Source organism: Brassica oleracea, chromosome C9, assembly GCF_000695525.1.
Source record: "Brassica oleracea var. oleracea cultivar TO1000 chromosome C9, BOL, whole genome shotgun sequence".
Lineage (NCBI taxonomy): Eukaryota > Viridiplantae > Streptophyta > Magnoliopsida > Brassicales > Brassicaceae > Brassica > Brassica oleracea.
Window position 1 is genome coordinate 22,559,979 of NC_027756.1, and position 13,405 is coordinate 22,573,383.

Below are 13,405 nucleotides of genomic sequence, written 5' to 3' on the forward strand. Positions count from 1 at the left end.
AAGGAAGATACAGTTGCTGATGTCAACCCTCCTGCGACCATTAACACTGAGATCTGTTTTGGGAATCTGCCTTACAATTTTGACAGTGCAAGACTTGCTCAAATCATCCAAGACTTTGCCAACGCTGAGCTCGTCAAGGTTCTTTACAATAGAGACACATGAAAGAGTCGTGGGTTCGCCTTTTTAACAATGAGCAACGTCGTAGACTGCAATGTCATCATTGAGAACCTCGATGGAACTGCAAGTAAAAGTTAAAAAAAAGTGTGAAGCTTTACAAACATAAAGTAAACGTTTCAACTGTTTCTTAGTCAGGAGTATATTGGTAGGACTTCGAAGGTGAGCTTTACAGAGAAACCAAAACCAAACAAAGAGCCTCTGTATCTTGAAACAGAGTATAAGCTTTTGTTGGTAAATTGTCGTGGACAGTCATTACTTACAGTAGTCTTCTCAATGGTTACAACTATCTTTCTTGTCTGGTCTTTTATATTTCTCTCAAAATATTTTTATGGAAAAGGGTATATTATGGGTCGTTATTTGAATGAAACTTGTTTCTCGAGCTAAGAGCTTGCCTCCAAGATAGCATAATAGCACACATAACATAATGCAGTAGTCATTCGTCAAAAAAAAAAAAAAACATAATCCAGCAGTGGTTGATGGCATGGAACATGCAGTCCCCATATTTATGCTTGATATACCATGGATTTGACTCATTTTCACCCATGGTATATAAGTATTTTATTATCTATATACTATATATTCTATCCTATTAGGTATGTTTTCAGGTTCAGAAGCATCTTGGAGTAAAGTGATGATTATGAAGCATTTAGGAGTTTAAAAGAGATTTTATCCGAGCTGACCATAAGAAGTCGATACGAAGAAGACACAATCGATCGATGCACATCCAGTGTCGTCGATCGATACAGAAGAGAAGCCTCGACGATTGAAGATTAGATCAATCGATGTACATCTTGTACCATCGCTCGATGTCGAGACGCGGAAGCACGATTTGGTTCCAGCCGACTTTAAATCCAAGACTTTACCAAATTACAAGATTACCTGACGAGTTTTTAATCTAATAGATATATACTTGCCTAAGTGTTATGAGGCAAGAGAATTTTTGGCCACCTTTGTATTCTTTTTTTCAGCAGAGAGTTTTAAGAGAGAAGATCATAGAGAGATTTGTGATTGGAACTTCATTGATTCATCTATTCTATTCTATGCAGTTTTTATTTATATTTTGTGTCATGAATTGCTTAGCTATGTCTGAGTAATTTTTCCTGTTAGATCAGGGTTCAAATAGGTTAGAGGAATTAGCCCCAACTATAGATTTCTAAGTTGTGGTATTCATTGATTGATTATTCCTAATTCTTGTTCTAGATTAACTAACTAGAATATTGAACCTAGGAATCTGCATGAGTCAAGCATCCTTGACCATCCAGTCCTGAAATTAATCTGTCATACTAGACAACTGGAAAAAGGCTACCGCTAAACTAGAAAGCTAATGAGCATTTCTAACTTACGCCTAAGGCTTAACTAAAGGCATCGATCGATATCGTCTTCTGACAATCGATCAATATTTGTGAATGTGTATCGATCGATATCTCTATAGGACCATCGATCAAAACTTTCTTGTGATCAATAAACGACAGTTGACATTCAAGATCTAGTTAGTTAACTAGTGAAACATTGCCATCGCTGATCACTGTGTCTAAGGGGTTGAGGTCTAATATATCATGCATGCAACTGATAGGCATCTATAGGATTATAATCTCCAACACCTGAATAGAAACCCTGCATCTAATACATTTCCAATAAGTTACACCCTCAATCATCTTGTTAGTCGAGCAATAGACTTGTTCAATTAGGATTGCTATTTACATTTAAACCATAAAAAAACAAACACTTAGAATTAATAAATTACTAGATTTAATAGGTTCACTAGGTCCTTGTGGATTCGATCACTAAGTAATACAAATGAACCTTTTATTTAAGAGAGTAATTCACTCTTTTAGGTAATTTGTGTGGTATTAAATTTGGCGCCGTTGCCGGGGATCGAACCCGGGTTACCCGCGTGACAAGCGGGAATACTTACCACTATACTAAAACGACGTACATGTTGTAGAAGAATCTTATCGCCATGAGATTTAGTGTTATTAATTATTTTCTTTTTCTTTACCTCCATTCTGACACAAAATTTTTTCTTGTCTTTTCAGGTGCATGCCCAGCAGTACCAGAAGCAACAAAGAAAAACATCTGCTATTCTCAGAAGATCTTGCTCAACTGGAACGCACGATTGATATCACTCAAATTACCCTAAAGAGTGTTACTCTCATCAAAAGAGGTCGAGTTATAGTACTTAGGGATCGAATCCACAAGGAGCTAGGGAACCGATTAGATCTAAGCAATTTATAATAAACTACGTTAATAGATTATAAAGCAGTAAAATAGCAATTAAATAAACAAAGCAATAAACAAGTTGAACAAGTCAATTGTTCAGCTTGGCAAGGGTTGTTTGATGGAAGGATGGTTGCTAGATCTAGGATTTCTATTCAGGTGTTGGAGATTATAATTCCTATAGGTACCTATTTGTTGCATGCATGATATGTTAGAGCTCAACCGCTTAACTCAGTGATCAGCTGTCGCATGTTTCACTGGTTAACTCGCTAGATCTGGTGTCTCAATGGTTAGTATCTTGATCACGAAAGAGTGTCGACCGATGGTCCTATTGGGACATCGACCGATACACCTTTACCTACGTCGACCAATAGTCAGTTGAGGACTTCGATCGACGGGTTCTAGCCAGGCCTATGCGCGAGTATGATATGCCCTATTAAGATACTAAATTGCTGGTTAGGCCTCTCTAGCAGTCCTAATATGATAGATAGATGTCAGGATGGGATAACAAGGATGCTTGTGTATTCAATCCAATGATCTATATTCTAGTTAATTACTCTAGAACAAGCAATAAGTATAGATCTATCATGAATATCACAACAAGGCAGATCTATAGTTTGGGGCTAATCCCACAAACCTATTTGAAACCTGGACCTAACAGGTGGATCTACTCAGACATGAAAACAGAAATCATAGATGAATAGATATAAAACTGAAATAGAATAGATAAGAAAACCAATGGATTTCCAGGAGGACTCTGATAGGAGTTCCTCCCTTCTCTCCTCTAAGAGAAACAATGAAACAGAAAGTGTGTAAAAAGCGTAGCCATCAACAATGGCGTAGAAATAACATAAATAGGGTTTCTGGTCGTCCAAGGGCATTCTGGTAATTTGTGGTTACTTCTGGGCTTCACGCAGTCATAAAATATACAAGGCCCACGATCTGGGATTTCCATCGATCGACGTGCAGAGTGCTGCATCGATCGACGTGGCTTTCTCTTCTCGACAGCTTCCTCTCGTGAGGCAGACCGACCACTCTTCAGTAAAACGGGCATAACTTCTTCTATAGGATGCTGATTGACCTGAGACCGGTGGCATTGGAAAGTTAACTCAAAGCTATATCTTGTGTCAAAATATGGGCTGAATCTAACAGTTGTAAGGTCTCCTTCCATAGCTAAATATATGACGCGTCTTTGCAACTCTGCACCTCCAAAGACTCCAAAAGACTCCAAAATCACCATATTTCTCCTAAACATCCCTGAACCTGTCAATACTCTAAATAGACTCCAAAACATAATAATTGTATCTTAAAACACTTATAGACCATGATTAAAAATGGGTAAAATATATGGTCTATCAACTCCCCCAGACTTACCTTTTTGCTTGTCCTCAAGTAAAACAGACGGGCAGTCTCTCTGAAAGAGGTTTTGAAAATAGCAGGGAATCACATGATTTAAAGCTTAGAATCATCACCTCTACAATATTGCAATCCACATCTAAGAAGTCCTAATCACATAAGCACATTATACAATATCCTAGCTTAGCAACCAAATTCACCTAGCCAACATCTTAGCAAATCATGTATGACATTCCCCTCTACCAACCTCATTTTTTAACATAAATAAATGTGTATGCTTTACCTTGGGAGTATCGATCACAAGACACATGGACTCTTACCCCAACAGGTATCTGAGTAAACAGGTAGTCTTGTTCTGGTTTCTTTTACTCTATATCTCCCTTCTCTGAATCATTTTTATCTCAATTCCAATGAACAAAGATGCTGATGCAGTCCATCTTATTCACCTTCTTTTCGATTTTTTATTATTATTTTTTTCTTTTTCGTTTCTTGACGAAGTGTAGACGAATAGTGGGGTCATTGGTAATGTACCTACCCCTCGCTTCCAACAATGTGTGATCATTCTATTAGAGTAGAATAATGGGGTCACAGGAGACGCTCCTACCCCTTAATCATCTCAATCTTTTATTTTATTTTATTAGGATGCCAAAGGGAGGAGATAAGGAAACCAAAATCACTCAGACTTTTACCTTTCAGACCTGAAGGAGGAATCCGATCCAGTGTATACCAAGCCCCAAGACAAGCAGTTAAGTCAAATTAGGTTGGAGGTCAGCTTCGGTTCCTTCAAACAATCTCAGCAAGTGTGAACATAGTTTACAGGTTGATCCACTTTAGTATCTTTAGTACTATCTGCAATCAGTAAGTCTAGAATGGTGCTAAAGAGTGGTTAGATAACAAGCATGAATCTAATAAGTTCATTATCCCATTTTTGTCTCAGTAAAAACAGTTTTGAAAACATTTTATAAAACTCAATAGATAAGCAAATATCAGTAAACATCCCCCCAGACTTAAATTACACTGTCCCCAGTGTATATCTAGTTGAAGTTATGGTTAGAACATAAATAATAAGTAGACAATTTAACAAGTAAGAACGATAACGTGCTCGACATCAGTGTCGATCGACACAATGAATAGACAATCGATCGATGTTGATGAAGTGCTGTCGATTGATAGTGACATGGTCTCATCGGTCGATGGCTAGAGCAATCATTCGACACAATGAAGAGACAATCGATTGTTGGATATGAAGCGTTGTCGATCGATATCGAGCTGGTGTCATCGGTCGATGTGCTGAGCAATTGTCTACTCGGATCTGTTTTTTTTTTTTTTTGACTAACTAAAACACAATATTAGTAGACCCTCCCCCAGACTTAAATAACACTATCACTAGCGCTATCCAGTCTAAGATTGGTGGGAAAATAAATCATAAGGACAATATTTAACAAGGAAAAACGGTATACCTGCTTGGATGTGAGTGGCAAGCAACACAGTTAAGTGGCGATCGATACTCTTGATGCTCTGTCGATCGATGCTACGTAGCCATCATCGATTCTCCTGCAATCTCGTATTCCTCGGATCTTGTCCTTTTACCTAACATAAACAAAACATTTAATACAATTAATAAAATAATAATAATAAAACCAATAATCAATAAAAATAATAACAAAAATATTTTTTTTTGATGAACAGTGCTTTGCTACAGTGTCGCTCGATGTTACAGTGTCGCTCGATGTTGCTGCTACAGTGTCTCTGCTACAGTACCGTCGTTACTGCTAATTTTTTTTTACATGAAATCTGTAGAAAACAAAGAATCAGTAATAAATGAAAGATAAACCATATTTAAAATTACCTAACAGTGGGTTGCCTCCCACTCAGAGCTTATTTTTAGTCATTAGCTTGACTTATGGAGATCTGATTAAGTCCGCATAAGAATGAGAACTTGCTCCAAACCAAGTCTCAATGTCTACTCTTTGAAGCTTTATCATTTTTGTGTGAAAGCCTCCTCCATATACCATTCTCCTTTGTCTATCATTTCAGCAATAAGGAGTGCTTTGAGCTTTGCAAAAGGCTGTGAGAAGGATCTACTGCGCACTCTCGGTTTTCTGACACCTTCTGAGAAGTGGGGAATCAATGATAACTGAGGATCTCCCTTGATCCTTTTCCTCTTCTTCCAATTCCGCCTCTTCTTTCCCCCAGACTTGTCTGATCGCATGGTGGTGCCTCCATCAAAAAGATTTTGATACACTTCAAACTCTTTTTTCTCTGATTCGCGAAGGGTGTCGATCGATGGTATCTGACCGATATCGATCGATGATGAAATGATAGTGTCAATCGATTTTGTTCTGTTGATGTCACTCGATGGTACTTCTGCTGGGCAGTTATCTACTTCATCTCTAAATTCCAGCCCTCTTTGAGAAGCTTCTACGTACTTATTATCATCAAATACTCCACCATAGGAACTTAACTCCATACTTTTATCTGGTGGGATAGGAGATTCAGCTTCAAACACTTCATATGGAACAACAAACTTCACAGGATCATGTATCCTCTTCACTCTTTTGCAAATCCCAACAGCTTCTTCTTCGCATAGAGGTGGTCTTAGATTTTCGGGGACAGCAAGGTGTGAGGCTCCAGACGTGTGTTCTTTTCTTCCAACCAATTCTTGTTTAATCATCTATCCTGATAGTTCATCCAAACATGGGTGTCGTTTGATGCAATCGGGTGGGTATCGAGCGATACAGTCGGGTGTATGTTGATCGATGTTAAATGGCGACTGTAGATCGATGTCGTAAGGTGGGTGTCGATCGATCTCATCAGGTTTATGTCAGTCGATGTCGCCAGCCTTTAAGGAATTTTCCAGACCTTTTCCCGAAGCGGGCTGATCATCAAGCTTCTGCCGAAGCCATTCTTCCAACTCCAAAAAGTCTTTCAGAGTGACTTTGTCGACATCTGAGGTAAGATCACAACTTGATTCATCGATGCTCTCCTGTGTCGAGTTTGCAATGTCCTGAGGACAACTCGATCTTTCAGGGATTTCAAGTGGAATCGATCGATGACAAAAGTCTGTGTCGATCATTTCTGAGGTACTGGGGTCGATCGACGATGAGGTGGGGGTGACGATCGATTTTATGGTAAGGGTGTCGATCGATGATGAGCTCGTGTCACTAATATCAGCCACTTCTACTGTGCTCAGCTTTCCAGACTCATGTTGCTCAGCTTTCCAGACTCATGTTGCTCATCATCCTCCACCATATATTCCAGCATAGACCTTATCTCAATCTCTAGATTTGCTGCAGCATCATAGAGAAATTTGTTGAGGAAGGCGTATCTGATGTCATTTCAGGTAGTGAGAGATCCTAGTGGCAACTTCCTGAACCAATATGCTGCGTCTCCAGCAAGAGAGTATGAGAATAATTTGCATAAATAGTAGTCTTCAGAGACTCCATTGCATTTGATGGTTGATGCCAGATCTACAAATGTCTCCAGGTGGCTAGTGGGATCTTCATGAGGAAAACCATGGAAAGAATGCTGACCTACAAGAGAGATATATGCAGGGTGCAGCTCAAGGACAGTATTCTGAAGTGCTGAACGACACAATGCAGACCTTTTAGCATAGGCATCCTCAGGACTGTTATAGTCTCTAATTGCCTTCGGTCATCCAATCCTAACAAACACGGTGGTAGCATCAGGGATTGTAGAAGGTATCGATCGATGACAAATATCTGTATCGATCGTTTCTGAAGTGCGGATATCGATCGATTCTGAGTTACTACTGTCGATCAATGCTGAGGTCAGATCTTTTGTATCAGCTTCTTCTACTTTGCTCTGCTCTCCTGATACATGATATTCATCATCCTTAACTGTATCATGGTTGACCAGCTTTTCTCTGTTCAGTTCGTCCTTCTGCTTACACTCATCTGCATGGTGAACCTGAATGTCTGGCTGCTTGACATGAGTGGTCGGGATTTCAAAATCTTCATCATGCTCGCTATAGGCAAAATCTATAATCTGACTAATACTAATCTAACTAAGACTAGTGATTATTCCTTTCTCGTGATCTTCAATCATCTTGTCCACCATGTAATCAAACCTTTTACTTCGAGTTGCTACAGCTTCGCTAAAAAATTTACCTAGGAAGGCGCCTTTGATGTCTTCCCAGCAGGTTAGAGATCTTGGCTGCAGCTTATTGAACTAGCTAAAAACATCTTTAGATAAACAATAGGGGAAGATCTTGCAGATAATGTGGTCTGCAGATATTTCATCGTGCTTGTTTGTTGAGGCTAACTCCTCAAGTCTCTTGATAAGATCTTTGGGATCCTCATGAGGAAGACCGTAAAATGGATCATCACTTCCCCAATCATACCATTGACTTGTCAGATTAAAGGTATTCGTCTCAGCCACATCAGTTACATCAGGGATTACACTACCCTCTACATTAATCAATTGTCCTGTGAGGCTGCAAGGGCGACCTTCTTCGTCTCGCCAAATACCTTTCTTGTCGATCTTAAGTTTGAGCGCTTCGACCTTCTTTGTCTCTCCGTAAGTGGTGTTCGTCATTGGAGGAACAGTGCCGTGATGAATAGTGTTTCGATGAGCTGTGTCACGATGAAGAGTGTTCGGATGAATAGTATCGCAATGAACAGTGTTCGGGTGAACAGTGTCGAGCGACATAATATGAACAGTGTCGATCGACGGAAGATGAATAGTGTCGACCGACACGGGATGAACAGTGTCGGTCGACGGGATATGAATAGTATCGATCGACAAGGGATGAACAGTGTCGATCGATCCGGGATGAACAATATTTTCCGACACATAATGAATAGTATCGTGATGAATAGAGTCAGGATTAACAGTACCTGGATGAATAGTATTATGATAAACAACACCTGGAAGAACAATATTGTTTGACGATTTGTTGGCTCTGTCGATCACCGCTGCTTATCGTTTGTCGATCGACGTCGGGTGAATGGTGTCGATCGATTGATGGTGTATGTTGTCGATCGATGCTGCTTGGAGGGTGTCGATCGATACTTCCCTCTTAGACTTACGGATCGTGCATAGACCAGCAGGCTCTTTCCTTGAAGGACCTAGAAATCCTCTCTTCATTGCTCTGGTACTGATATGTATTGATGAGATCCTAGGATGATGCTCTGGAACAGATGGGATAATCCTTGCAGAAACGAATCAAAAGACTCAAGCTTCTCAAGGTACGTGGATCGAATGGTGACACAAGAGGCTGCGGAAAGGCTTCTTGATACTCCTAGGCTTAGATCGGATATGACACACCTCTCTAAAGCCCTTGGTCGTTGGATATTACACACCAACAGACTGGATATTACACACCAGACACACTTCAACTCGTCCAAGACAAGAGAGAAGAGAGAAAAGGGTTTTTGATAAAAGATTGCTTAATGATAAAGGGGGGTCACGACCAGAATATAAAGAGAGGCCCTTGTACATGCACAAGGTCTCGAAAATAGAAATAAAAATAAAGGGAACAGGCTCCCTTGGAAACTAAACAAAGACCAAGTTTTCGAAATTATTCAAAACATAAAACATATGATAAAAATAACATAAGATAGATAATGTGGTTGGTCCGGGATCATCATTTAGGATATGTGAAAGTAAACTTGTGGCCTCGTTGAAAACCTTCCTTTGGAAAACCCAGTGGGAAAAAACCAAAAGTTAGGAAAAGAGCACACACAAGCTACTTGCCTAGATGATGATCAGCTTGAAGGTGGAGTAGCTTGAATTGTGGTGAGTGTGTCTTGGTTGATCAAGCTGCAACCAAGACAATCTTCTTGCTTCCTTGACATCTTGAGTATTCCTCTATCAGCTTCATTGAGTTTCTTTGATCTGGAACAAGTGTAGGGACCTTCAGGAATGGCTAGGGCATCTTCATCTACAAGCTGGTCCATGATCACATTTTCTTCATTGGTAAGCTGGTCCAGAATCATATCATTCCCTCCCTCTTGAAAAAGATTTGTCCTCAAATCTGTTTTACCTGCAGTAAGAGGGACCAAGTCAGTAACCTTAAAGTTTAAAATCAGATTATACTCACCTTGCAAGCCTCTTTGATAGGCATTGTTGCTGATTGGTTCTGTAATGGAGAAGGGACTGATCTGTTGGGTTCTCCATACTCCTGATGCATACCTAAAACCTGATTCAAACTCATTGAAACACAACAAGTTAGCAAATGAAAATTTATCAAAGAGTAAGAGTCTTATCCCAAATCGGTTTTTGCTCGGTTTTGGATTGTAGGCTGCATCTGGGGGAGCTTCTTTGATGAGGATAAAACCAGGGATGTCTTCATGGTTATGCTGATTCAGATCAGGTGGTTTGAATCTCTTATCTTCCTCATGCTTGTTCTTTCTCCTTGTATGCTTCCAAGCTTCCTTATAATCTGCACATGGTTCTTTTGACAAAAACAAGTGCATCATATCTGTGTAATCAATACTAAAATAATTCTTGAAAACATGATCAATTACCTTAGCATGCTCACCTGGTCGCCATATATAGGATTGAGATTTTCTGAACTCAGAAAAATTCAAACAAAGCACACAGAGGATCACTTGACTTGTAGAACCCATAACTCTTTCACCTGAGAAGCTTTGGACATGATTCCAATTCGACGTGAGACCCTGATGAGTTAAGTTTCCATAGCAGTCGAGTTTGTTGATTAATTCCTTTTGGTTGTTGATATATGACCCCCCGGACTGCTCCTATGTAAAAGCTGGCGGCAAGAGAGTTTCCAAGGTTTGATTGTTGCATCTCCAGCTTAGCCAAGGACTCATCAGTATATCCCCTCTTTTTACCTGTACACTTCTCAGCTCTTTTTGGACAAGTCAAGTGTGTTATCATATCAAAGAAAGTATTGTAGACCCCAATATCATTAAGGTTCAAGTTCACACATTCAGAATCAGTGATATCTAGTTTCAATTGTGCAGCAGGTTTATCAAAGAAAGTGTTATACACTAGAATATCATCAAAGAACCAACCTACATGTTTAGAATCATTTTCAGCACACAAACAATCAAGCTCAAACTCAGAGAACTTTGCAGATTTCACAAATTTAAATCTAAAATCAGATTGATGCAATTTCGGTTCCTGCAACTTCTTAGGTTCATTCAATACATAAGCAGAAACAAAAGAATTATCAAGGATCAGTTTATGCACATGGAAGTTCGTAACAAAACTCCTTTCTTCAGTTCTATCAAATGAATCACAAGGTTTCAAACAGAAATCAGATTGTTTCAATTCAAGCTATAAAACATTTTCAAAATGATCAAAACTTTTGCCATGTTTCAGAAAATGATCAAAACTCAGAATATGACCAGAAATGTTATTATTTTGATTTTGAAAACGTTTTTGATCAAAGATGATTTCTGGTTTAAGTTCTTTAAAAGATTTAAACATGTTAACAAAAACAGATTTTGAAACACAAAAATCTTTTACTTTATCAAGACCAAAACGTTTTATGTCTTCAGTACTCACTTTAACAAACATTCCAGGCACAAAAGCAACCATATTAAACTCATTACAATGCTCTTGCAGATCATAAGACAAAGATTCATGAGCTGATTCTGTCTGCAAGTTTTTCTGTTGTTCTTCTTGTGTTGTACTCTCTGGTTCTTTTTCTGCTGAGTCTTCTTTTGCAACCTGTGACACTGAATCAATTCTACTCGGTTGCACCGGTTCAAGACAAGTTAGTTCATCAAAGGAATTATCAAAATTAGATTCAGAGTGAGGTAAGAACAGAGAAAACTCTTGTTCTTTCTCAAACTTTCCTTTTCCCATAGATGTTTTGTTTTGAGCTTCTTGAATTGGGGCAGCTGAGTCTGGTTCTGCATCATTGAGTTCTGAAACAGTAGCAACTGGTTCTTGATGCTTTATGAGCTTCTTCTGCTTGTTTAAGTGCTTGATGATGTTAATAATCTCCTTGTCAATGCTGCTGATTTTTTTCTCATAATCAGCCATCTTGGTTTCCTCTTTTCTTGTTCTTTTCTGCCTTTGATTCTTGGATGAATGTAGCTCATGGTGAAAAGATTCAAGTTTGGAGTCCATCATCTTCTCCATTCTCGTAGTCATTTCTTCAAGTATCAACCTTTCATCCTTAGTAAGTTTTCCTTTCTGATCTCCTGCCATGCTACCTGAAACAAGAGACAACACACAGCAGTAAAAAGTTATAATGAAAACAAACAATCAACTTGTAACAAAAACAGATTTCAAATCGAAATTAAAATCTAAACTTCTCAGATCAATTTCGAAATTTAAACAAAACAGATCAGAATCAACAGATGATGATATGATATTCAACAATCACTGATCTATGATGTAAAGAACAGATCGAAATAGATTGATCACTCAAACAGAAACAGATCACACAGATTTTACACAAGTAAACATAGATCTGATTTCTCTGCAAGAATATGAAAAGTCCAAACACAAAAACAAAATCAGAGAACCCTAATCTATCAGATTTCGACAGCCACAACACAGATCTATCAGTTCTTAGCATGAATATGAAGAGACAAATCGAAAACCAGAGAGAAAACAAACACTTCCCTTCCAAAGTTGCTCTGATACCACTTGATGAGATCCTAGGATGATGCTCTGGAACAGATGGGATAATCCTTGCAGAAACGAATCAAAAGACTCAAGCTTCTCAAGGAATGTGGATCGAATGGTGACACAAGAGGCTGCGGAAAGGCTTCTTGATACTCCTAGGCTTAGATCGGATATGACACACCTCTCTCAAGCCCTTGGGTGTTGGATATTACACACCAACAGAATGGCTATTACACACTAGACACACTTCAACTCAACCAAGACAAGAGAGAAGAGAGAAAAGGGTTTTTGATAAAAGATTGCTTAATGATCATGGGGGGTCACGACCAGAATATAAAGAGAGGCCCTTGTACATGCACAAGGTCTCGAAAATAGAAATAAAAATAAAGGGAACAGGCTCCCTTGGAAACTAAACAAAGACCAAGTTTTCGAAATTATTCAAAACATAAAACATATGATAAAAATAACATAAGATAGATAATGTGGTTGGTCCGGGATCATCATCTAGGAGATGTGAAAGTAAACTTGTGGCCTCGTTAAAAACCTTCCTTTGGAAAACCCAGTGGGACAAAACCAAAGGTAAGGAAAAGAGCACACACAAGCTACTTGCCTAGATGATGATCAGCTTGAAGGTGGAGTAGCTTGAATTGTGGTGAGTGTGTCTTGCTTGATCAAGCTGCAACCAAGACAATCTTCTTGCTTCCTTGACATCTTGAGTATTCCTCCATCAGCTTCATTGAGTTTCTTTGATCTGGAACAAGTGTTGGGACCTTCAGGAATGGCTAGGGCATCTTTATCTACAAGCTGGTCCATGATCACATTTTCTTCAATGGTAAGCTGGTCCAGAATCATATCATGTATGTATCTGAATACGGATCGTGCATAGACCAGCAGGCTCCTTCCTTGAAGGACTTAGAAATCCTCTCTTCATTGCTCTGGTACTGATATGTATGTACCTGAAATAGAAGAAAAAATTTTATGAGTTTTTTTTTTCGAACAATAATAAAACTTAAACTAAATCTAACTAAAAAGATCTAATGGCGATCAAAGCTCCCCGACAACGGCACCAAATTTGATACCACTC

At 38.9% G+C, this 13,405-nt stretch overlaps 1 protein-coding gene across 1 annotated transcript; it reads right to left on the reverse strand.

The window, feature by feature from the left end:
* Positions 1–10,990: 10,990 nt before the first annotated feature.
* Positions 10,991–12,831, reverse strand: LOC106317399. Its single transcript, XM_013755224.1, has 2 exons — positions 12,319–12,831; positions 10,991–11,903 (listed from the first exon to the last, which is right to left on the reverse strand). Exon 2 carries the CDS (start codon positions 11,896–11,898, stop codon positions 11,017–11,019), a length of 882 nt encoding a protein of 293 aa, XP_013610678.1. The 5' UTR covers positions 11,899–11,903; positions 12,319–12,831; the 3' UTR covers positions 10,991–11,016.
* Positions 12,832–13,405: the final 574 nt, after the last annotated feature.

Coding starts and splice junctions, on each gene's coding strand:
- LOC106317399 (XM_013755224.1), bottom strand. CDS start 11,898: ATGGCAGGAGATCAGAAAGGAAAACTTACTAAGGATGAAAGGTTGATA.